Below are 22,099 nucleotides of genomic sequence, written 5' to 3' on the forward strand. Positions count from 1 at the left end.
GTGATGTGAGCCGGCCTACGTGAAATGAGTTTGCTGGGCCTCGATCCATTTGCCGGTGGACATCACCCAACCCTGCCTGCGATTGGCAGCCTCTATGGCGAGGCCAAGGTGTGAGTGGCATGTTCCTTGCAGCCCTCGAGAGGCTCTCCACTTTTCAGCATGGGCAGGCATCTTGCTCTGACACTGCCCCAGCTGTTCCAAGACCTTCCTTCTCCAGGATGGTAGATTTGGTCCATTTTTATCAGTGTTACATCGATTATCTTGATTGAAAAAGACACGCAAAGCCCTGCTCTTTGTCCTCTCATTCCATGCTGAAACACAAAGGATCTGTGTGGTATTTACCCCAGCGAAGCCATCGAGATCCCTCGCCCTCCCAATACCAGCTGACACCTGTCCCCTCACAGGGTGATTCTTGCTGGACATTAGTGAAATGTATCACATGCTTCACAGTCTTTTTTCCCGCCCAGTTCTGCTATCTACAGTATGAAACCACTTATACTCTGCGAGTACTTGAGCTTTGATGCCTGGTCCTTGGAGGACTATTGACGTTTGTGAAGCACTCTGATAAGCTAAAGTGCTTGGAGGGGGATATTACGCTTCCGTCCCATGGAGCACCCTTCGGTACGGTGCCAGAGCCGCTCTGGATGTGTCTCGGTTTTGGTGCATGGCAAGCAGGGGGAGGGGGGGTTTTCAGGTGCTGCTTTAACAGATCCCTTACATTCATTAGTACTTACTGAGCTAGGGGGCCCACTGAATACATTGGCACCATTTGGCTAAGTGGTGTTTAGATACAGATTGCAGACTCCAGGGCCCTGGGCCTGGCATGCCTGTCTCCAGATCTGCTCCTGCGACTCCTTATTGAACCCCCGGAAGGCGAATCCTGTCTCGTCTGTCTATTCTGCATGTCTAAAGGACGTGGGTGTCCCAGCACGACTAGGAATTCGGGAAGGAAGGGGGAGGAACTCTGCAAAAGCCTCCAATACCTGCGACAAGGAAGATAGGATTTATTAGCCCCATTTTGCAGATGGGGAAAATGAAGCACAGGGAAGGTAAGTGACTTAACTAACATCACACAGGGAGCCAGCAGCAGAGTGGGAATGGAACCCAGGAGTCCCTGACGCCTAAACCTGTGCTGTGCTGTCATCCTTCTGCTCGCTTCTTCAGAGCCTGCCAGGGCTGACGAGAGGGGGGGAAGCCGGTACAAATTGCTGGTGCCCAGCAGTTTGGAAGGGGGCCTGGGACCCGGCTTCATCGGCCCTGTTTAGCTAGTCTGCCCTTGCTGGGGGGCCCCCAAATTTTTTTCACCAGGGCCCAAACCTGCTTTTGGCAGCCCTGAGCGCTGCTAGATTGCTGGGGCCTGACTCCGGTCTGGTCTGCACCGCTGCAAATCCATCCCTGCCCCTGGCGTCCTACCCACCTGACAGAGAATGGGGCATGGGGACGGAGATGAGCTAGGCTTGGACGGGATCCCTGGATGGGCAAGTTCTGTACCTGACCTCAGATGGTGGCCCACACCTGGTGCATCAGGGGAAGGTGACACTCCCTTAAGGCACCTGGCACACATAGAGGAGAAGGGTCCCACCAAATTCTTTCCTAAGCCAGCAGCAAGAGATCTGCTTAGCCCCAATACCTCGCCTGGCCCTTAAGGAACCGACGCTCCCCATCTCCCAGACTCTGGGGAAAGCTGCTGTTGCCTGGGAGGAGAAGGAAAACCAGGCGAGGCAGCAGCGGCCACTGGCCCCCGTTGTGTTTAAGGCGGTGTCTCTCCTCCAGCCCCCCCAGCAGGTCCATTGTGTGCAGCCAGCGGGAGCGAGGAGATCGGTGCCAGCCGAATGCCAGCTGCGCTCTGTAGCGCGTGGCGAGGCGCAGGAGCAGCCTAAAAAGCCGGGGGCAGCTGTGTTAGGAGGAATACGGCTCGGCTGCTGAGGCGGTTTCTGGCACCCGTAATGAATGAATTGTGGCAGGAGAGCGGGTATAAAAGGAACCGGCGGGGCTTGGGCACCTCATTCCCAGCCCCGAGCCAGCCGCGGACCTGCTGCCTTTCCCCCCCTCCGGCTCTGCTTGCGCATTCCCCGCCGGCAGGTAGGCAGCTGGGGTGCCTGCGTGCCGGGCTGGGGGCGCCCCGTCCCCCCCATCTGGGGTTCACCGCTTGCAGGTCTGGGGCGCGCCTGGGGCCCCTCAATGCGGAGCAGCCCAGCAAAGCCCAGACGGCGTGATTGCGCGGGGATCTTTCCTGCGTAGCATGCGGGACTGGAGGGTTAGCAGGGGAACCGTCCTGCCTCCCTCCCGCAGCCCCAAGAAGTTAGTTGGAGGCTGGGCTGGGGCTGGCAAGGAGCGGCCTGCAGCCCCCTGCGCCCGCGGGACGCCAGCCACAGGTGCCCGTCTGAAAACTTCCCGCCCCTTGTGGAGCCGGGGGTGGGGGACACGGCTGCGGGGGTGGGGAGCGGGGACTCCTGGCCCAGGCTGGCCCCTCCGCGACCGGCCGGCGTGCGCTGAAATGCCTCGTCTCCCCCGGGAGGTCACCGGCCACTTGGCGAGGACGCAGCCGGTGCGCCCTAGCTGGCCCGAAAGCCGGGCCGTGGGAGCGGGGGCGAGCCCAGGCGCTTCGTGCCCCGGGCGCCCCTGGAGGGGGGCAGCGGCTGGCAAGTGGCCCCCGGTGGGCTCCGGGACCCGCTCCGCCCGCCCCCGTGGCCGCTGGGCGCCGCGGCTGCTGTCTGTTTCCCTCCGCCGGTGGGTGCCGGTTTTCGGAGGCTGGCTTGGCCCGGCCCGGGGCGTGGGGGCGCCGGACATTCCCGGGAGCCGGGGCTCGGCAGCGGAAAGGAGTTAACCGAGGCGAGCGGCGGCGGGGGCTGGTGGCCCCTGGTGTCAGGCGGCGCCGGGAGCGCTATTGGGGTGGGGGTTGATTTCAAATCCAGGTCAGATTGGGGGGGACCCTGTGGTCTGGGGGGGCGGGCACCCCCCGGAGCAGACTCTGTAGCCCGCGAAGTGTTTGCAGAGCTCAGGGGGGTGTTGGCTGCTGGACCCTGCAGGGCTGGGCGAGTGACTCAGGCCGGCCGGGAGCCACTGGCTCCAGACAGCTCCGCTCGGCGGGCCGGGCCCAGAAGTTGCCCGGGGAAATGCCACAGCTCGGGCGAGTGTGGCAGGTTCGCTGGGCTCGGAGCCCGGGGGTGGTGAAGCAGCAGGTTGGAGCGGGGCGGTTGGGAGGGTGAATAGGGGCACGAAGAAGCCCCCAAACTCTCTCCAGCACCCTGCAGCGAGGGAGGGCGGGCAGATACACCGACCTCCCCACACCTCCCGGGGAGTGGGCAATGCCCTCCCTCCCTCACAGATCCGGGCCCCCAATCCCTCCGAACCCCGTAGTAAGGCTCCAATCCCCCCCCGGCCCTGTGGAAGGGTGGGGGGCAATCCCTACTGAGCCCCATTGTGAGAACCCCAATTTTCCCGAGCCCCATTGTGAGAACCCCAATTCCCCCCAAGCCCCACAGAAGAGTGGGAGCCCCAGTTTCCCCCCCCAGCCCTATAGTAAGGGCCCAATTCCCCTCCCTGAGCCCCATAGAAGGGTGGGAGCCCCAGTTCCCCCCAACCCTATAGTAAGGGCCCAATTGCCCCCCAAGACCCATAGTAAGGCTCCAACCCCCCCTGACCATGTGGAAGGAGGGGCAATCCCCACTGAGCCCCATTGTGAGGACCCCAATTCCCCCCAAGCACCACAGAAGGGTGGGGGCCTAATCCCCCCCAAGCCCCATAGTAAGCCTCCAATCCCTCCTGAGCCCCACCAAAGGGTGGGGGTCCCAATTTATTTGCCGTTCCAGACCCCTACCCCCTCGACTCTGTTTCTGACCTAGGCATGATGAGCCCCTGGGGCTTTGCTTGTTTATCTTCCAGAGGGTGAGTGACGGGGGTCTAACTGCCACTCCACCCTCCTTGGCTTCCTCCCTCCCCTCCACCCCAGAAGCAGCAGCATGTGGCTCTTGGAGAGGATCCGGGGCTCGGTGGAGAATGGCGCCGGCCGAGCCAGCGACTCGGGGGATAAGCAGGCCAAGGGCCCCCTGTACAGCAACGTGCTGACCCCCGATAAGATCCCAGATTTCTTCATCCCGCCCAAGCTCACAATGGTGCCGCCCGAGGCCGAGGGGGCAGAGGGGAAAGCCAAGCCCAACCTCGGCACTTCGGCCTCGGAGCAGAACCTGTCGGCCCGCAAGTCCCCGCGCAGCCCCCGCCTGCCGGTCAAGGCTGCCTCGGAGAGCAAGAACCTGCTGAAGGCTGCCAGCCGGCACATCATCCAGATCGAGAGCGCCGACGAGTGGGCCTCGGAGGAGGACTTCAGCACCAACGCCGACCCCCAGGCCCAGACGGCCATGTCCCTCCCCTACGTGCCCAAGGCCCAGACCTCCTATGGCTTCGCCACCCTCATGGAGAGCCCCCACACCCGGCGTAAGGAGTCCCTCTTCCACAGCGAGCATGGCAGCCTGTGCCAGTCGCAGGCGTCCTCGCCCAGCTCCCAGCGCAAGGCAGCAGCCGGCGGGGGCAAGGTGAATGGGGAGAGCGCCCGCCTGACCCCCTCCGACATCGGCATGTCCCTCATGAACCCCTACCGCTACTTCAGCGGGGGGGAGAGCGACACCTGCTCCTCGGCCGAGTCCTCACCCTTCAGCTCGCCGCTGCTCTCCCGCTCCGTCTCCCTGCTGAAAATCTTCAGCCAGGACAGCCAGGCGAAGGTCATCAAGCTCAAGCACTCGGTGGCCCGGAACAGCTCCCTCTCCACCGACGACAGCTCGGCCGACACCAGCCCCAGCTCGCAGCGGCGCATGCGGTGCGCCACGCCCCCGGCGGGGGCGGCGGGTGGCGCCCTGCCCCAGTCCCTCCTGCCTCCGGACTCGCCGGACCGCCTGCACAAGGAGCACACCATCCGGCTGAGCAAAGGCGGCAGCATGCGGCTCACGGCCGAGTACGACGCCGCCAACGCCCGGCTGCGGGTGCGGGTCATTGCGGCCGAGGAGCTGTTTGACAAGCTGTGCGACACGCGCTCCATCAACTGCTGCGTCTCCCTCTGCCTCAACCCGGGCAAGGTGCAGAAGCAGCGCAGCACCATCATCAAGAACAGCCGCAACCCGGTCTTCAACGAGGACTTCTTCTTCGACTGCTTGGGCGCCGGCAACGTCAAGAAGATGGCCCTCAAGGTCAAGGTGGTCAACAAAGGCAGCAGTCTGAAGCGGGACACGCTGCTGGGCGAGAGGGAGCTCCCGCTCACCTCCCTGCTGCCCTTCTTATAAACCCGTCTTCCACCTCCCCGCTGCCCTGCTTCAGGGGATGGGCAGGGAGGCGTTGGGGAGGAGGGATCAGGCCACCGTGAGGGGCGTGGGATGCTCCCCTGGGGTAACGGCATGTCCATCCCAGGCTGTGTGTGCGCGCGCGTGTGTGTGTAGGCGGGGACAAGACCCATCCCGCTCCCCCAGGATGGGTCTCCTTTGCTGATCGTTCCCTGCATGGGCGTGCCTGGAGGCGGTGGCTGCCATGTGTCCCCTCAGGAGGCGGTGAGCGGCTAGCAAGTTGTACGTTCTTCTCTGGAGAAGCTGTGGGGATGAGGCATGCTGGTGGCCTGCGTTCTCCGGGGCCCTGCTGGAAGGTGTTGATGGGAGGTGGGTTATCCCTGTGCGGGTTGAGGACGGCCTCGCACAAATGAGGCAGTAGTAGAGATTTCAGCCTCACAGCTCAGCAACCCCTTCTCCCCCCTCCCCTCCCCTCCACCCCCGATTTCTCATCTCCATGCCGGGTCCCAAGACCTGGCTGCCTTTGAGCGAGGTGTGGAAGGCCCTCGCAGGCCATCGCTGTTGGGCTCAGGCTTGATGTGAGGCGTGCGGGTGGAAGTGGCAGGGACAGCTGATGGAGTGTAGAGCTGGGAGAAAGATGCTGCGAAGCTGAATTCCAGCCATGGCGGGACCTCTTTTTGAGGAGTGAACAGGGCACAGCCTAGTCAGTAATGGGGAGAAGGGATGCTCTAGGGAACAACCCAGTGCTATCTGGCAGGGAGGGAAAAGATGACTCCACCGGCCTCTTCCATTTCCAATTTCTCTCCTCCTCAGTTGACTGACAGGCAGAGAAAGGGCAGGGGTTGTTGGACAAGGCTCTGCCAAGTCTCTCAACATTGATGTCTCTTAAAGCTCCAGCTCCTGGAGTCAGGGGATTGCATCAGAATTTCAGCTTGCTGGCTTGCTTTTAAAGACATTTCTAGCCCTCATGGCTGTAGAGTAAAGCTTGAAGCCATGACTCTAGTGGTGCAGAAGACAGACAAAATGAGTCTCAAATTTATCACTTAAATTCTGTTTGCCAAAGGCTGGGAATGAGCGATGGGATGGATCACTAGATGATCACCTGTTCTGTTCATTCTCTCTGGGGCACCTGGCATTAACTACTGTTGGAAGACAGGATACTGGACTAGATGGACCTTGAGCTGACCCAGTTTAGCCAGGCGTGAAAATATCACTCAGTCTCTCTGAGGTTGCCGGGGAAGCTTTTAATGCCCCATCAATGTGAAAAGCTCCCTCTGCGACCGCTCCGAAGTCCTTGCTGATCTTCTCAATGGCCTTCGGATCAGGCTCTTGTGCTAGTCTGCTTTACCTCCCCCAGCCCCAGAGTGCAGTTTAGACCGCTATGGCTGTGGGGGCTCTCCTTCCTCTGGGGAAGTGGCTTCTACAGGCTAGCATGGAGAAGTGATTCCTTCCACTGCAGACAGGAGACTCTTCCCTCTGATCCAGAAGATTTTTGCCTCTGGCTACTGCCATAGCTACTTCTAGGAAAGCTCATGCCATCCAGAAGATGCACTGTCCAAGCCCCTCTATCCCTGCACTTCCTTCATCCCTGCGCTTTGCAGAAGGGGGAGGGTGGACAGTCTGATCTATTCTGTTTAAAAGCAGCAACAGTGTTTAACCCCCACGAGGCTGCCTGTGGCTAACCTCCCCTCCCTCAGCAGGAATGCACCCGCACACACGAGGACATGGTGGTGCATTAATAACCGTTTGGGATTATCCAGAGCAGCACGCAGCAGGGCCAGTAACAACCACAGTGTCTCACACAGGGAGGTGGGACCCTGGCTCTGAGCTTTGCACAAACTGGTCTGACCACTGTCAGGGATAAAATCAAGTGTGCGAACTCAAAAGCGAGATCTGGGTCCCGGCCTGACCTTGCCTCTGAGCGCTCTATGCAACAGGGGCGGAGGTGCAGAAGGGGAGAACAAGCCACAATGTTTGTGTGGCTCATCTTTTTCCTCTTGGCTTATAACCTGCTTTGGGAGGGCAGAAACCTTCGCCCGGGAGCTGCGATTATTAAGATGTCGCATGAATGGCCTCTGGGTTCGTTAGCGCAGGCGGATTCCTAGTGCATAGGAGACGGGTTTGCTCGAACAGAGAGAACAAGGGTTACACCATTAACAGCCCCAAAAGAGAAGCTTGGGGGGAGAAACCCACGGGTGGGGAAGGCTCACTTGGCCGCGGTTTATACTGGGACTGATCCCTGCAGAAGCCCTCCCAGCTTTTTACACAATATGCGCCGAGAATCTGCCCTGACAAAGAACCAGTGCTGTGGGAATTTCCCCCCCAATCCCATTACGATTCTGTTTCTCTGTCGCTGCAGGCTGATTAGAATAATCAAATCAGACAATGGTTGGGTGAGGGGGGGGGAGTGCATCTCTCCAGCCTTGTCCAGGGAAATCTGACTCTGGAAGCTACTGCAGTGTCGTGAGAAACCCCTTTTCCTGTGGGCTGGCTCAAGAGAAGGGTGCTAGTCTGGGCCCCTGGTTCTTTTTTTCCTCTTGATCTTTTTTATTGTTTTTAATTGGGAGTCAACTGTTTTCTTCCGCCACCTCCTGTTGCTTCCCTCCCTTCCCCTGTGATTCTGAAACTAGAATTCAGCAAAACTAGGAAGGCGGGGGGGCGGGGGGGAGAGGAGAAGAGGAGGAGGGGGGGTTGTTGGGGGTAGGAAAAAACAGAGACCTTTATTTGTCCTTTTCTGTGATATGAATGTTGCATCAGGTTCTCTGCATGTTTTTGGTTTTGATTTTTTTTTTGGGGGGTGGGGATTGTATGAGCCAATATCCCCACCACCCTCCTTGCACACGCGTGCACACGCTGATCATTGTTCTTTTTTTTTTTTTTTGCATTAACCTTTCTTGGCTGCGTTCGATGTTACTTTCTGATACTACGCAGCAGATGGCAGCTGCAGAAATTTCAGTGTAAGCTATTTATATTCCAAGCCGATCGTTCCCACTGTATTTTATTTCTGTATGTAAATATGGGTTTAGATCTACCCAAGGCATGGTTTTGAATTGCTCAATATTTGCATGTCTTCGCTCCCTCCGTTATATTGATATGATTATAACTGATTTTTCAAGCTTGTTTAAAAAAAAGAAATCACAACAGAGGAATGAAACAAAGACGCCCTCGCCAAAAAACTAAAACCCAACCGCAGCCCTGAGACCTTTAGGGGGTAAATTTGCCCAGCTGCTGCCTCTTCTGATCCATTTCAGAAAGAGCTATGCACAGTATGGGCTTGATGCTCACAGAAATCAATGAGAACATTCCCATTGACTTCAGTGGCGCAGGATCACCCCATGCTGGCCTCCTCTCCTCTTGGATGATTTGTGGCAAGCCTCCCTCTTCTTGTAGATGTCCCCGTCTGTCTGCGTGGCACGGGTGGTGCCTGGGGCATGCAAAGCAGGACGCTGAGCTGGGGCTGTGAACTGCCTCAAAGCCTGTGGAGGGAATAGAGGAAAGCTGGATTCTGATGGTTCCTTAGGTAAAGCTTCTACTGGGGCTGTTTGCTGGAGCCCTTACTCAGGGCTACCCAGAGTGGATAGGGGGGCCCACGAGAATATAGTATTCTATAGTATTGCAACTTTTTCTTATGGAAGGGGCCCCCTAAATTGCTTTGCCCCAAGCCCCCTAAATCCTCTGGGCAGCCCTGCCCTTACTTGGTTCTTACTCAAAGATTTCATTAAAGCCAGTGGGAGCTTTGCCTATGTGCAAACTTCAGGGTTTGGGCCAGTGGGACAGCTACCTGAGAGAACCCAGGTCTAGTACTCTGTTCCCAACTCTGCTGCTGGTCTGCTGAGTGACCGTGGGCCAGTTACTTCCTTGCTTTGTGCCTTGGTTTCCCCATCTGTACAATGTAAAGCGCTTGGAGCGGTATGGACAAAAGCACCATGTAAGAGGCTTTATTATTAATTAACTCACGGGAGTAAATGAACTTCAGGATCAGGCCCTTTGTAAGGACTGGCCCATCTAATTCAGTGAATGAAGGACAGTGCCCTTATCTGGGGGAGACTATCCTCACCCCTCTCTGAGAACTGCTGTGAGGGGCCGAATCCAAACCCCACTGACGTGAATGGAAAGATTCCCATTCACTGCATTGGGGCTCAGGGTGCGAGGATAGGGTGAACTGGGATGTGCCTAGAGCAGGGAGGCTGGGATTGGGGGTCTGCTGTGGGCCATCTCATGAGAAGGTTCTTGGATTGCAGCAAGCGTCTTAAAGGCACAAAAGTAAGTGTGTGTATAGTGGAAGTACCTCTCCGTCAAATTAAATCCACCACATTATTGAGAGCAGTGCATGACTCCGGCCTGGAGATTTGTGGTTTTAACAGCAGATCAGACTCCCTGGGATCAGTGTGACCAGACCCAATGGATCAACGCTTGCCATGGCCAGTAACTCACTGCAGTATGCTGCGTTTCAGCCACCCTAGCCTTTAAGTGAGAGTAATGCCTAGTAATCAAATGCTAATGAATTCATTTACAGACTAATGCATTAACTTTGATGTGCGTTCTCTTTAATTTTTAATGAGGGTGGCTAGGAGACTTCCTGGCATATTTATTCATTTTTTCAAATCATTTGCAACAAACACAAATCATTAAAAAGTCATTGTTTTTGTTTTGCAATAGGATTCAGAACCCCCCCTTTCCCCCGTGCCCATGAGCACAGCCATGTGCATTCCCCTTTGGAGCAGTCTGCAAAACTCTTGGGAATATTCATAGGAATTAGAAGGGAGGTTGCATACCATGAGCTTTTGAGTCAGATAGGGAGTTGGTGAATTGCCAAATATTCAGGTTGTTTGTTTAATCCTGCAGGCTACCGGAAAGCTGCCTTCTGTTAGCCCCACTGGACCACTGACTTTCAAACTGATGTGCTGACTCGGTTAGGAGTCAGGCCGCTAGACTAGGTTTGTGTTGAAATGCAGAAGAATGGACCCATGAGTGGAGCTTGGCATCCAGCTGCTGCAGCTGCAGAGAAGCAATATGCTGCTCCGAAGGAATGAGGCCGGTGGGCTTTGGGTAGCGCTGGGTCTGGGTCTCCCTTCCTTAGCAGGGCTGAAGGAAGGGAGTGCTAGGAGATCGGGTTGCTCATAATTTGTCTGTCTGGAGGTTGTGCGCACCTATGTGTTGGCTTTCCGTTTCAGTTCCGCTCTCTTAGGAGTGTGGCCTCTTCTGAGGAGAGCTGGTATTTCATGAGTTAGGAATATCCTTTGTTCATAGACCACTATCTAACACATCACTGTGCAGGACTCAATGGGGGTGGGATGGAATGGGATCATCTAGACCATGTGTCGTGTGAGAACCGTGCTGGAACTGATCTGCGAGGCTGGGGATGCTAATATCACTCCTAGAGTGAAGGGAGCCAGTGGGAAATCTGCGGGGTTGGGTCTGCGCTCTCTATATGATACCCATGAAGGAAGCATAGGCAGCTCCCTGACGGAAATGAAGATTCGTGTCCACTCTTCGTTCCTGAAGGAATTCTCCCCAAGGGGCTGTCTGTAAATTACATAGCGCAGTCGGTGATTTTTTTTTTTTCAAGATGTAGCCCTTGTAACTCTGAAACAAACATGCAAAATGAAGAACCCACTCACCCCACCATGTGTTACATAGTTTATGGACAGCTTCTCCCCACCCTCCCCCAGTGAAAATAGGTCATGGCTGCAGGACAACTTCTCATGGGGATCCATTGCAGGTGGATGGGGAGAGGTTTTTGTCAAATTCTATCAGACCCCTCTGCAAATCATTCTCCTCCCCCTGGCAGAAGGATGAGTAGGATCACCATTACTGATATGAAGCTTGCCTCAATTTGTTTTTTGAGGAGTGGACGGGGGTGAATTTCCAAGTTGGTAGTGGGGGACAGGTGAGTCTCCTTCCCGCTCAGGATCCTGGTTCATGGGAACGTAGGACCTGGTCCAGGTGAGATTACACCATGAAAACCCCCCATCGCTGACATTAACGGAGACTTATTATCCTGGATGAAACCTGCTGGCATCTCTGAGGCGGCTCCATCCGTGAGGGGCTCTGATTGGCTCTAGGCTACACAGTGGGATGACACTCGGATCTGGAAAGGTCAGCAAGATGCTTTTATTTCAATGGACTCGCTCTGCCTAGGACTTGTGGACACTGAGCAGGAACCAGGCCCCAAGAGACTGGAGGGGAAATCGCGCTGGGAATCTTTTTCTGTTCTGTTCCTTCTGCTGGAAGGCCAGCGGCGTAGGTAGGCCTTCTGCTGGAAGACCAGGCCTACCTACTGGTGCCACTGGCCTTGGAAGAGATAGTGAGTGGATTGTATTACCTCTGACCCCAGCATGTGGCTAATGGCCACTTGCATCAAAGGGCCAACTTGTGCTCCCAGTTATGCTAGCTGCATGGACTTGATCTAATTCCTACGGAAGCCACCACAAGTTAGCTCCGGTCCTGACTCCGCTGGCTTCAGTGGAGTTTATCCTGGTGGAACTGGGATATGAATCTATCCCTTAGGGCTGTATTTGGCTCTTGGTCCTACCCGTGCCACCTCGCTGACATCCGTGGGGGGCGCTGGAGAGCAGAGTCTGGTCTCCGGCATCTAAGGCCGTCTCCAAATACAATCCTCATGAGCCCAAGCCAAGTGGCCGTTTGATGTCAATGGAAAGATGTCCCCTGACCTGAGGAGAGAGGGTGTGACGAAGTTTTAGGGGTAACCTAAATCCCTCACCGAAGAGGGCAGGATTTCGTCCCTCTCCCCACTACGCTAATTAGGAAGCAAGCAGGGTTGGTAGAACACCCCCATTGTGCGAGGGCATTAATTAGCACTCACACCTTTTGTCTGCGGTGCTTTTAGCAAGCAGGCAATTAGTGGCAGACTGGTGGGTGCAGGCTGTGCAGACATGGCTTTTTATAAAGGCCTCTGACTGGTCGTTCTGACCCGGTCGCTGCCCCATTTAGATTTGAACACCATGCTCCGGGGCTTTGCACAGTGTTGGTTTTACTCCAGCAGCTGGAGATGTATTAAACCTAAACCTAGGAAGGCAAATATCCCCTTCTGCCCACAGTCACATAGTACAATGACGAGTGCCCTCCTCTGACAGACCCCTCTCCTTCCCATCAGGTGTCTGCTCTCTGAAATGTCTGTCAAGGGGGAAAATGTTTGGGTGGGAGTGTGGAGAGGAGAGTTTCTGCTTGTTTGTCAGCAGCTGCCGGGTTGGGGTGAACTGCCTGGGTTTGGCTGTAGTTTGGTTTGGACTGTAACTTCCTGCTCCAGGACGGTGTGTGTGTGTGTGTGTGTGTGATTCCAGCTCGTGTGGACACCCCCAAGTTACCTTCACTCTACCTAGCTTGGGTATAGGAGCAGGGAAGCAGCAGCAGCACAGGCTGTACCCTGCAGGGACCCCCAGCTAACTACTTGCAGAGCCAACCCGTGGCTTCGCTGCTGCGATATTCCAGCGAGGGAGACTAGTGCTGAGACACGTCTACTAAGCAGCAGCCCCATCCTGGGACCTCTCCTTAGTGAGGGGCGCAGACGGGAGGGGTCAGGCGAGGTTGCTTCTCCAAATGCACCTTCTTCCTTGGATGGGATGGTGGGGCCTGAACTGAAGCCCCTTGAAATCAGTGAAAGATGCCTAGTGACTCAATAGACTATGGACCGGGTCCGTGGGAGAACACGTTCTTGTGCCGTTTCCAGCACTTTCTGGCTCCATGCATGATGAGACATCAGAGCCGTGGGGGGCACAGAAATTGTCATTGGTGGTGTGGTGTGCGTGTGTGTGTGCGCGCGCCCCTCTTCCCAGCAGAATTCAGCCAAATGGCAATTTGCAGCCAACGGCTGCACAGAGGTGTCTGGGTGCACAGGGAAAAATCTGAAACAGAGGTGCCCACCCCCACTCCCTTCCAAAAAAATTACTTGTGTGTGGAAGCAGGGGAGGGAGTTGGGAGAACAAGCCTACCCTGCAGAAGCAGCTCCTGGCCCCCCAGGACTGGGTCTGCCTCCTTGCTTTGGGCACTGTGACTGGGGGTCCCAGTCCACTCAGGTTTGGTCCAGCCACCCATTATGCTGGCTGGGCCCAAATCTGAGTGGTGCCACAACCCCATGCACCCAGTCACAATGCTGCTCAATTTGGGCACTCTCTCAAAGGGGGAAAGTTGAGCAAACTGCCCTTTTGCCCCTCTTGCTGGCTGGCCCTGCTGTCTATATGCTGGCGATGCTTCCTCACCTTTGCTGCCTTGTTTACTGTCGGCAGCTCTAGGGTAGATGAGTCACTGGCTTCTACCATTGTATTTAGCATCACGTTGATCAGACCTGCTTAGTGGTTAGGGCACTAGCTTAAGGCAAAGTGAATTTAAGTCCCTCCTCTGACACAGATTCTCTGTGTGACCTTGGGCAAGTCACTTAACCTCTTTGTGCCTTGGTTACAGGGGCATAATAGTAGGGGTGCTGAGGATAAATACATGAAAAGTTGAGATGCTCAAGTACTGTACAATGGGGGCTAGGAAAGATGAGAGGATTATGTTAGTGAGCATGGTGCTGAAAATGGAGTGTCCTGTGTTCTGGAGCTCCCCATTAGAGCTGGCCAGAACATTTTCTATTAAAGCATTTTTCATCAAAATTTTGCTGTTTCAAAGTCAAGGTGTTTTGCAGAGACGTAGCAATTTTGACATGGCTTTTGGAGCTCCAGGGTGGACTATCTGGTGAGTTTCAGAAAAGAGGGAGACCCAAATAAAAAACCTGACCTTCTCAGTTTCAAAGTGGGCATTTTGACAACTTCGTTTGGCAGGAACATTCAAAGGGGTTTGGGTTTTGTTCCAAAGCTGATGTCAAAACCTCATGTAACGGAGTTGTCATTCTCTGGCTAGCTGTCCTCCCAGTGCTGCTGCCACCCAGATCGCTGAGCTGATCTTAGCAAATGGAAATGTTTTTAAAAAAAAAACAACAAACATTCCTGGTATTAACAAGGTCCAAAATGTGAATGCTTCAGCCACAGCAAACAAGGACAACCTTTTCGTGGCATTTTCAGGAGCTGCAGACGCAGCAGTGCCCAAAGCATGCAAGTTAGCTAGCTCTTTGGAACTACCAAACAATTTCATTTGAGTGTTTTGGAGCAAAGATTCAGGTCAGTTCTGCTTTTGATCACAGCTGGGTTGCCTGTTTTCCATGTGTGTGTGAAACTGTACAAAGTGCCGCTCTGTATCCCCATTCACAACCTCATTCAGGAGGATTTTATAGCTCGCTCTGGTACATTTACTCCTGATGAAACTTACCAGAGTAGGGGCTTGATCTCGCCCAGAGTAGGGAGTGGGGCTGGCTGGGAATTTTTGATTTGTCAAAACTGTTCACAGGAAAGATACAGTTTCAACAATTCTCCCAATGATTATCTCGGGGGAAACAGGTCAGTTCAACATTTTCTAAATGAAAATTTCCACTCTTTTGGTTCAAAGTAATTTTTTTGTTTCAAAATTTAAGCTAAAGTAAAAATTAAAAAAAGAATCAAAACAATGTTATAAAAATGTGTGACCAGATCTATTTTTTCCCCCAGATTGTTTGCAAAACATTCAGATTGACTTTTGGTCCTGATTTGGGATAGGAATTGTTTTTTTAAATCAGATTTTCTCAGGACAAGAAAACTGTCTCCCACCCAGCTCTAGGGCAGAGGGGCTTCAGCTTCTGCTAAAGTCAATACGAGCAGTGGGTGGCCCAAAAGTCATTTGCCCTCTGCACCTTGCAGAACTGAACTGTACATGAGAGTCCTTCTGGAAGTAACAATAAAATATCTGTAGAGTAAGTGATTCAAAGGTGCACCTTTCAGCTGCCTCCTTTAACTGTGCCTACTGAAACTAACCCCCTACTTGAGCTAGGTCACTAAAATTTGCAAACTTGGCCTGAGGACCTGGGTTTTTAGCTAAGCCAGTTGAGGGTTTAGTCTGAAAGCTATGCAGAAATGTCCTGCTTTGCTATGGTGTGTCACTCCAAACCAGGCAAAATCTGGTGGCTTTGGTTGTGCAGCTTTGAGGGATGGGGGGGAACATAAATACCAGCCCCAAAGAACTGAAACTCCCAGGTATCGTGTGGGGCTGGGAAGGGGAACAGACGTGCAAAAGTCTTGCTTAGCATTTTTTTTGCTGAAAAACCTGCCTGCACTATGGACCATGTGAATACTTGGCCCCAGTGTTACAAGTGGGCAGAGGAAAAAGCGAAGGCTTTATGTCCAAATGATTCACCTTTTAACCCCCCCCCCCCCCCGGTTGTTTTCCTGTCCCTCTGAGGGCTGTTAATTCCCACTGCGGGGCTGTGTCCTCGGATCCCTCATCTTTAGATCAACACAAGGGCTGAGCTGTTCCATTTCGGGGAAGCAGCACCCCTGCGAGAGCGGCGTCTGCTGACAAAACAGACAGGCACAGCTTGGCAGGAGCCTGGCAGCGGGGCTGATCTCCGAGCAACGGCTCGCCATGGGACGTTCTTTTTAATTGCTCCCTTTGTTCTGTGTTGTGACACTTGACTCACGCGCTGATTCACTTGTGCAGCATCCCAGGCAAGAGCTGCAGCAAGGCCCGAAGGCAGCCTTTGCCGTGCAGTGGAACTGGGAGGATTTCAGGCTTTGGTCCCAGCGTGTTGGGAGCTTCTGGCACCGGTGCTTCTGCTACACTCCAGCCTCTGTGGCTGTGCCAGTGGCTTCTCAGGCTTCCTCTTGCTGCTGCTGTCTTGGTCATGAAATGCTTCCAACTTGGGGCCCTTCCTGCTGCAGCGACGTATCAGAGGCCTTTGCACCCCTGCTGTGTCAAGGAAACTGTCCATCCCTGCGCTGCCAGGCACCTCCTGCTCTCAGCCATGGTGTTTTAGATGCTCGCTCTGTAGATCTTCCCAGTTGGGCCCTTTTGATTCTATCTGGTTGGGACCTTTTTGTCAGTGGCTTTTTGTTGAAAGACGTTTAACACTTTGTGGGAAAGGGGAGGGTTTAGACAAATTTCCTCAACTTGGGACAACGTTTAGAAGTTGTTAAAATGTCCTGTTTCTACATTTGTGGAAGTGAAAAAAAGTGTTTCTGGTTTGAAACCAGTGTTTTGTTTTGAAACTTAATCTAGTAAGTAAACAAAAAAACAATAGACATTATTAAAATGTTTCAATTAACCTAAACTGATTCTTCTCCCCCACCCTGATTTTCAGTTCCTGACGTTAGAGATTTTGACTTTGTTGCAATTTGGAATAGGATTTTTTTTTTAATTTGGAAATTGTGAACATTTTCATGTGATGGGAAAACAGTTTTCAGCCAGTTCTGCTTTTGACTTTCTGGTCTCAATAGATCCAACGCTTACCCTGGGTCCCTGGCAGCCCCTCAAAGCATTTTAAATCACCCAGAGGTTTGAATGCACGGATAATGTTTCCCCTTTACCACCATCAAAAACCATCTCCAGGCATCAGCTCTCCCTTGGGGTGCTCTGTTATAAGGAGCTGAGCTCGACGGGCCTGGCAGAGGGCATATGGTACCAGACATGCTGGGCAGCCTTAGAGGCACTCCCTGCCCCTCCACGCGTGGTGCATTTGGTGCACCATGCAGCATGATCCCTCTGCTGCTCTGAGCCTCCTTCACTATGGCTGTGGATGGCTGCTCAGGCACCTCTCTAGCATTAAACCTGCATGTCCCTACTCTTGATACATTTCATCTAGATCACTTTATATTGGATGAAATTCACCCCTGAGCAGGACCTAAGAAAGATCCTTTTCAGCCCTATCCCTATGTATCTGAGCTGAATGCCCCGGGAGGTAGGGCACAGCTACTCTTCCCATTGTACAGATGGGAAACCGAGGCACAAGTGAAGTGACTTGCCCAAGGTCATACAGGAATTCTGTAGCACAGCGAGGATTAGAAACTGGCTTCCCTTCTCCAAAGGGATCCATGCACCACTTAGGCCCGTTTTAAAGACCTAAAATGGTACCTAGGGGTTGTGCTAGACCCCTCTGCACAGGGCTGAATTTGATCACCAGAGAGAAATGCCACTTCAGTCTGCCTCCTGGGTTGAGTCGCTAATTCTACTCCCTCTTGTAGGTATCTCTGAAGCTTTCACCCTCCAAAAGAACTGGGTCTGGGGTTATTTTTTCTACAGGCTTTGGGGAGCAACATACATTCCACCTCCTCAGCCCAGTCCAATTAATCTGTGAGGCCTGAGGAATGCAGTCGAAATACGTCGTTCTTAAGGGTCTGCTCTGATGTCTAGTGAAGTCTCTGGGAGTTATTTCTAGAAGGGGGAGGGTTAGATTTTCACCTAAACATTTTTTTTCTCAAAGGGAAAACACCTTTTTGATCCAAACGAACAGTGTCAACAGCAGCCATGGAAGCTGATTGGCTTTTCCATTTTGGGTTAAAAGAAACATATCAAAACTTTGTGCTTGAGTTCTAAAATCGATAAATTAAACCTTTAACAAAATAAGGGTTTCCAAAACCCTAACACTGTCAGTATTCTTTCCCCACAAAATCAAACATTTTTGCAGGAAACTAAAAAAAAAATCAGTTTTTTTCTCTTGAAAAGTGCTTTTTTGGGGGGGATGACACCACTCTAGTAATTTCATTATCTTTAGGGGACACTGGATCAAGGCCCTAAGTCTGCAGAGTACCAGTGTAATGCCAGGCTCTTGGGTGGGTAGGTAGTAACAGGGATTGAACCTGGCCTACGTGGATCTTAACACTGGCCCCTCTCCAGTCTGGCAGGCTCCACCACTGCATGGGGGTCAGACATCACTTGAGGAGACCTGAGCACGGCATGGAGTGGGTATGGCTTACCCCAGCTTTTACTGCCGCCTTTTCGGTAGGGTGACATTAGCTATGTCTTACCTTGAGCTGGCCAATCACAAGATAGGGCTTGTCTATACCCTCCGCTGTACCACTTCAGTGTAGACGCTACCTCCGCTGACGGGAGGGGTTCTCCCGGCTCTGTAGTTAATCCACCTCCCCGAGAGGCAGGCGCTAGGTTGAAGAAAGCCGTCTTCCATCTGCCTAGAGCTGCCTACACAGGGACATAAATCATCTTCATGACATCACCCCAGAAAAATCCACACCCCTGAGCCACACAGCTGGGTCGATCTAATTTTCTAGTGCAGACTTGCCCTTAGGCATCGCCCTTCCACCTCCCTTGACCGAACGCAGCCATGCTGCAGAACGGTGGCTGAGTTTTGCACACCTGTGGGCAGCTGTGCCCCTTGGCCAGTGTTTAGCCTGTGGGGTAAGAGAATCCCAAGCTGTCACAGACGCAGCAAACTTTTGTTTTTTAAATCCAGCAGGGGCACGTTAAGAACTCTGACCCCCTGCTCCCCTTTTTTCAGCCCACTTTCAGCCCTGCCGCATCCAGTTGTGAGAGATTCAGGGATACCTAAGCCCGTATCCCCCAGATTATAGCGTAGCAAGTCACTGCAGGCTACCACAGGGCATTGTGGGACCATCCTGCTGGGGATCAGTGCGATAAAGCCCAGATGTTCCTCTTTGCCAGTAACTCACCGTCACCTGCTCGTGCAAGCCCTGTCGCCTCGCAGATTTCCACCCCCCCTGCACAAACTGTTCCATCGTGATTGGTGTGGGTTTCGAGCCGTGTCGCAAGCGGGGAGGCGGGCGTGCTTGTTTCTTGTAACTGCCCACTCCCACTCTTTTCTACTGTGCCTGCTTTGATCTATTGCTGTGTTTTGGATTGACGATGCATTTTTTGGAGTGGAAAAAAAAATTAATGGAATGTTTACAAACAACTTTACATTTTTAGTGCAATAAAAGTTTATTTCTAAAGCAGACACGCCCCTTGGTTTCCTCATTGCATCTTATTTTAAGGGGATTCTCAGCATTTGCATCTCCAAAGCCTTACAGGTTTTGCAGCAGCACCTAGGGGGATGTTGCAGCTGGGGGCCTGCCTCACAGCCCAGGTTCAAAGACCCGGGTTAGCTCCGCTCACGCTAGCTTGCCAGAAATAAAAGCATGGGTGCTGCGGCCCAGCTAGGGTGACCAGATGTCCCGATTTTATAGGGACAGTCCCGATTTTTGGGTCTTTTTTTATATAGGCTCCTATTACCCCCCACCCCTTGTCCTGATTTTTCACACTTGCTGCCTGGTCACCCTAGGCCCTAGCTGCTGGCAGGCGCTAGCTGCCTGAGTACGGGCCCGCCGGCTCCATGCATGGGGGGGCGAGCGCATGCCACAACATTCAGTGCTAGTCTTAGCTTTCTCGCTTGAGCGGAGGTAGCACCTGTCTGTCTACAGGGACGCATGCTCCTAGCCGTAGTGTAGACACACTCTGAGAAGCCTCAGCCAGCTGGGGGCTGCATGGTGCTGGACGCTGTGAACACAGCCAGTGGGCCTGCAGGTCCTGCAATGATTTACTCCCAGACCAGAGGACTAAATTCAAGCTTCCCCCTTGGAGGGGCTTGCTTATGATCTCTCTGAAGCCCCTCCTAGGAGATGGGCTTTCACCTTAAGACAGAGCAGCCCGAGCCCTTAAAGGTGCCAGCCCCATGGTGACACTACCTCATTCTCAACACCCCGGGGAGGTCAGTACATTGTCATTATTCCCGTTTTACAGATTAGGAAGCTGAGGCACACAGAAGGTGAGTGACTGACCCAGATTAAGTCAGCGGGAGTCAGTGGAAGAGCTGAGAGTTGAGCCTGGGAGTTTCTGGCTATCAACCCCATGCAAATGGCTAGACAGGGCTGTACGCCTGGCCCAGATCCTCAAAGGTATTTAGGTTCCTAACTCCCATTTAAGTCAACGTTTATCCTTTCATTGAGAAGGATTGCAAAGCACTCCAGAACCTACTTCATAAATCTATACAGGCATCCTTTCACCCACTACTTACATGCAGCCACCTCTGGGGTGGAATGGGGCAGCTATTCTGACTCTCCATCACGAGCGGTAAATAAGGCTTTCCTGTCTCTTCCTTGCATCCGGTAAGGTCTGCTTTCCCTATAGGCCACGTTGGATCCTGTACTCTTGAACATCTTACTGGAAAGCAGAACCTGATGTGTGATTGGCCTGCGGAACTCATTGCCAGCAGATATCAAGAATATCCAGAGTTATAATAGTAACCACCAAAGACTAAACAAGGGCTTTGGAAGGGAGATAAACCCTCCAGCTGCAGGGCTTATGCCAGCCTCTAACTAATGGGGGCAGGAGGGACTTTTCCCTAAGGGCAGGTTTTCCCACGGCTGCCTACCGCAGGTTTCTGGCATCTTCCTTTGGAGCAGCAAGAACTGGCCAGCAGTGGAGATAGGATCCTGGGGTAGATGGACCACGTGTGAAACTTGTGGTCCTATGTCCCAGTGTGGATGACACAAATGGGCCTGATGCAATGTGAAATCTCACAGATCCCAAATATATACCGTTACAATCAACTGTAACATAAAAGCCTAAACAAAATTGAAAAAAAAGTCAGAATGAAACACAACGATCAAGTCAGAACAAAACACCCCCTTCCCTTCACAAATCGTTTCAGAACTCGTCCACCCAAAATGTTGTCCAAACTGACGCACTCCTGCAAGATGCTGACAAAACAGCGCTTCCTGATGGCAAATTATTCCGTTCAAGCAGGTCTACCCCCATCACTGGAAGCCCATGGGAGCCGCAGGTGTCAATATCAAGCTCCAGGTTATTTAATGGAGAATAGAGAGCCCAGCACCCTTGTCAATCCAATGCGTTTTCCTCCTTTATCAGTGTACATGTAGGCACCGGAGCTCTGCTGATTCACACCAGCTGAGAATCTAGCCCATAATTTTTGTTTTGGTTCATCAGATTTCTTTTTTCCCTTCTAACTCAGGTTTTGAGTTCTACCCAGAAGCTGCTAAAGAAAATAAGGAGTTTTGTCTGTTATCTAAATGCCAGTTTCTAATTCCCACCAACCTAGGAATTTGTCGTCCCTGGGAGAAGGAAAGCATGAGATTATTAAACAAACCCTCCCCCCTCCCACTCAGCCTCCGGAGAGGACAGGGCTGCAGCAGAAGGATTTGTGCCCAGGTATTAAGGCACCTATAAGGCACCTAGAGGAAGATACCTAGATAAGGGAGTTTAGCACCTAACTCCCCTTGGCCTCAGTAGGAGTTAGGCACCTAACCTGCTTAGGTGCTTTTGACAATGTAAATCTGTCTCTCTCTGCTTCACAATACCATCCCCTTCCTCCTGCCTGTCACAGTGCCAGCTACCCAGTCTGGCTTTCCACTAGCTGCCTGCTGCCTTAGTTTCCCCTCAGTCCGATTTTAGCCCCTCAACCTCACATCTCCCGATTGCAATGTAGATCTACCACCCTCCCCACCCCCGCTCCCCCAAAAAGAGTCCATTCCTGCCAGGCTCTTCAAATCCAAACCAAACCCCGATGGCTGTTCCACCCTGGTCCCAAGCTGGGCCCAGCCCCTGTTTCCTGAGGCTCCGTCTGTCTTTGAGTTTCAAGCATTCTTCAGCCCATCTTGGGCGCAGCTTTCAGCCCTGCTTAGTCTCACCCCCCCCCGGCTACTTTGGGTCACTCCCTGCTCTCTACCAGGTAGCAAGTCCTAGAGATCCGCTGTTCCCTTGGCTCTCCACAATCCTCTCTTCTCTATAGCTTTTTCTGGTGACATCCAGCAAACCAAGGCCTTTTCCGCTATGGGCAGATGTTTACAAGCGCACGGCGCTCTTCTTAGGAGGAAGGATTTGGCTTGCGTCCTTGGCCGGGAGTTTCCCTTCTCCGTTGTGCTAGGCACTGGCTGCTTTCTTTACCCCAGAGCTGGCTGCCTGGCAGGATTGCCATGTCATATAATTTGTTAAACACTTTGGCTCCTTCAAGGGGGAAGACACAATGCACAGCAATGGTTTGGCTGCTCGTGTGCAGA

The 22,099-nt window shown here is 53.2% G+C and overlaps 1 protein-coding gene across 1 annotated transcript; it reads left to right on the forward strand.

Annotated features, from left to right (window-relative positions):
- Positions 1–2,009: 2,009 nt before the first annotated feature.
- On the forward strand, positions 2,010–7,883 carry C2CD4C (C2 calcium dependent domain containing 4C). Its single transcript, XM_030540816.1, has 2 exons — positions 2,010–2,082; positions 3,886–7,883. Exon 2 carries the CDS (start codon positions 3,963–3,965, stop codon positions 5,271–5,273), a length of 1,311 nt encoding a protein of 436 aa, XP_030396676.1. The 5' UTR covers positions 2,010–2,082; positions 3,886–3,962; the 3' UTR covers positions 5,274–7,883.
- Positions 7,884–22,099: the final 14,216 nt, after the last annotated feature.

This window comes from Gopherus evgoodei, chromosome 22, assembly GCF_007399415.2.
Source record: "Gopherus evgoodei ecotype Sinaloan lineage chromosome 22, rGopEvg1_v1.p, whole genome shotgun sequence".
NCBI classification, from domain to species: domain Eukaryota; kingdom Metazoa; phylum Chordata; order Testudines; family Testudinidae; genus Gopherus; species Gopherus evgoodei.

Bases quoted from the DNA above. Each gene is read 5' to 3' on its own strand.
- C2CD4C (XM_030540816.1), top strand. From the start codon at position 3,963: ATGTGGCTCTTGGAGAGGATCCGGGGCTCGGTGGAGAATGGCGCCGGC.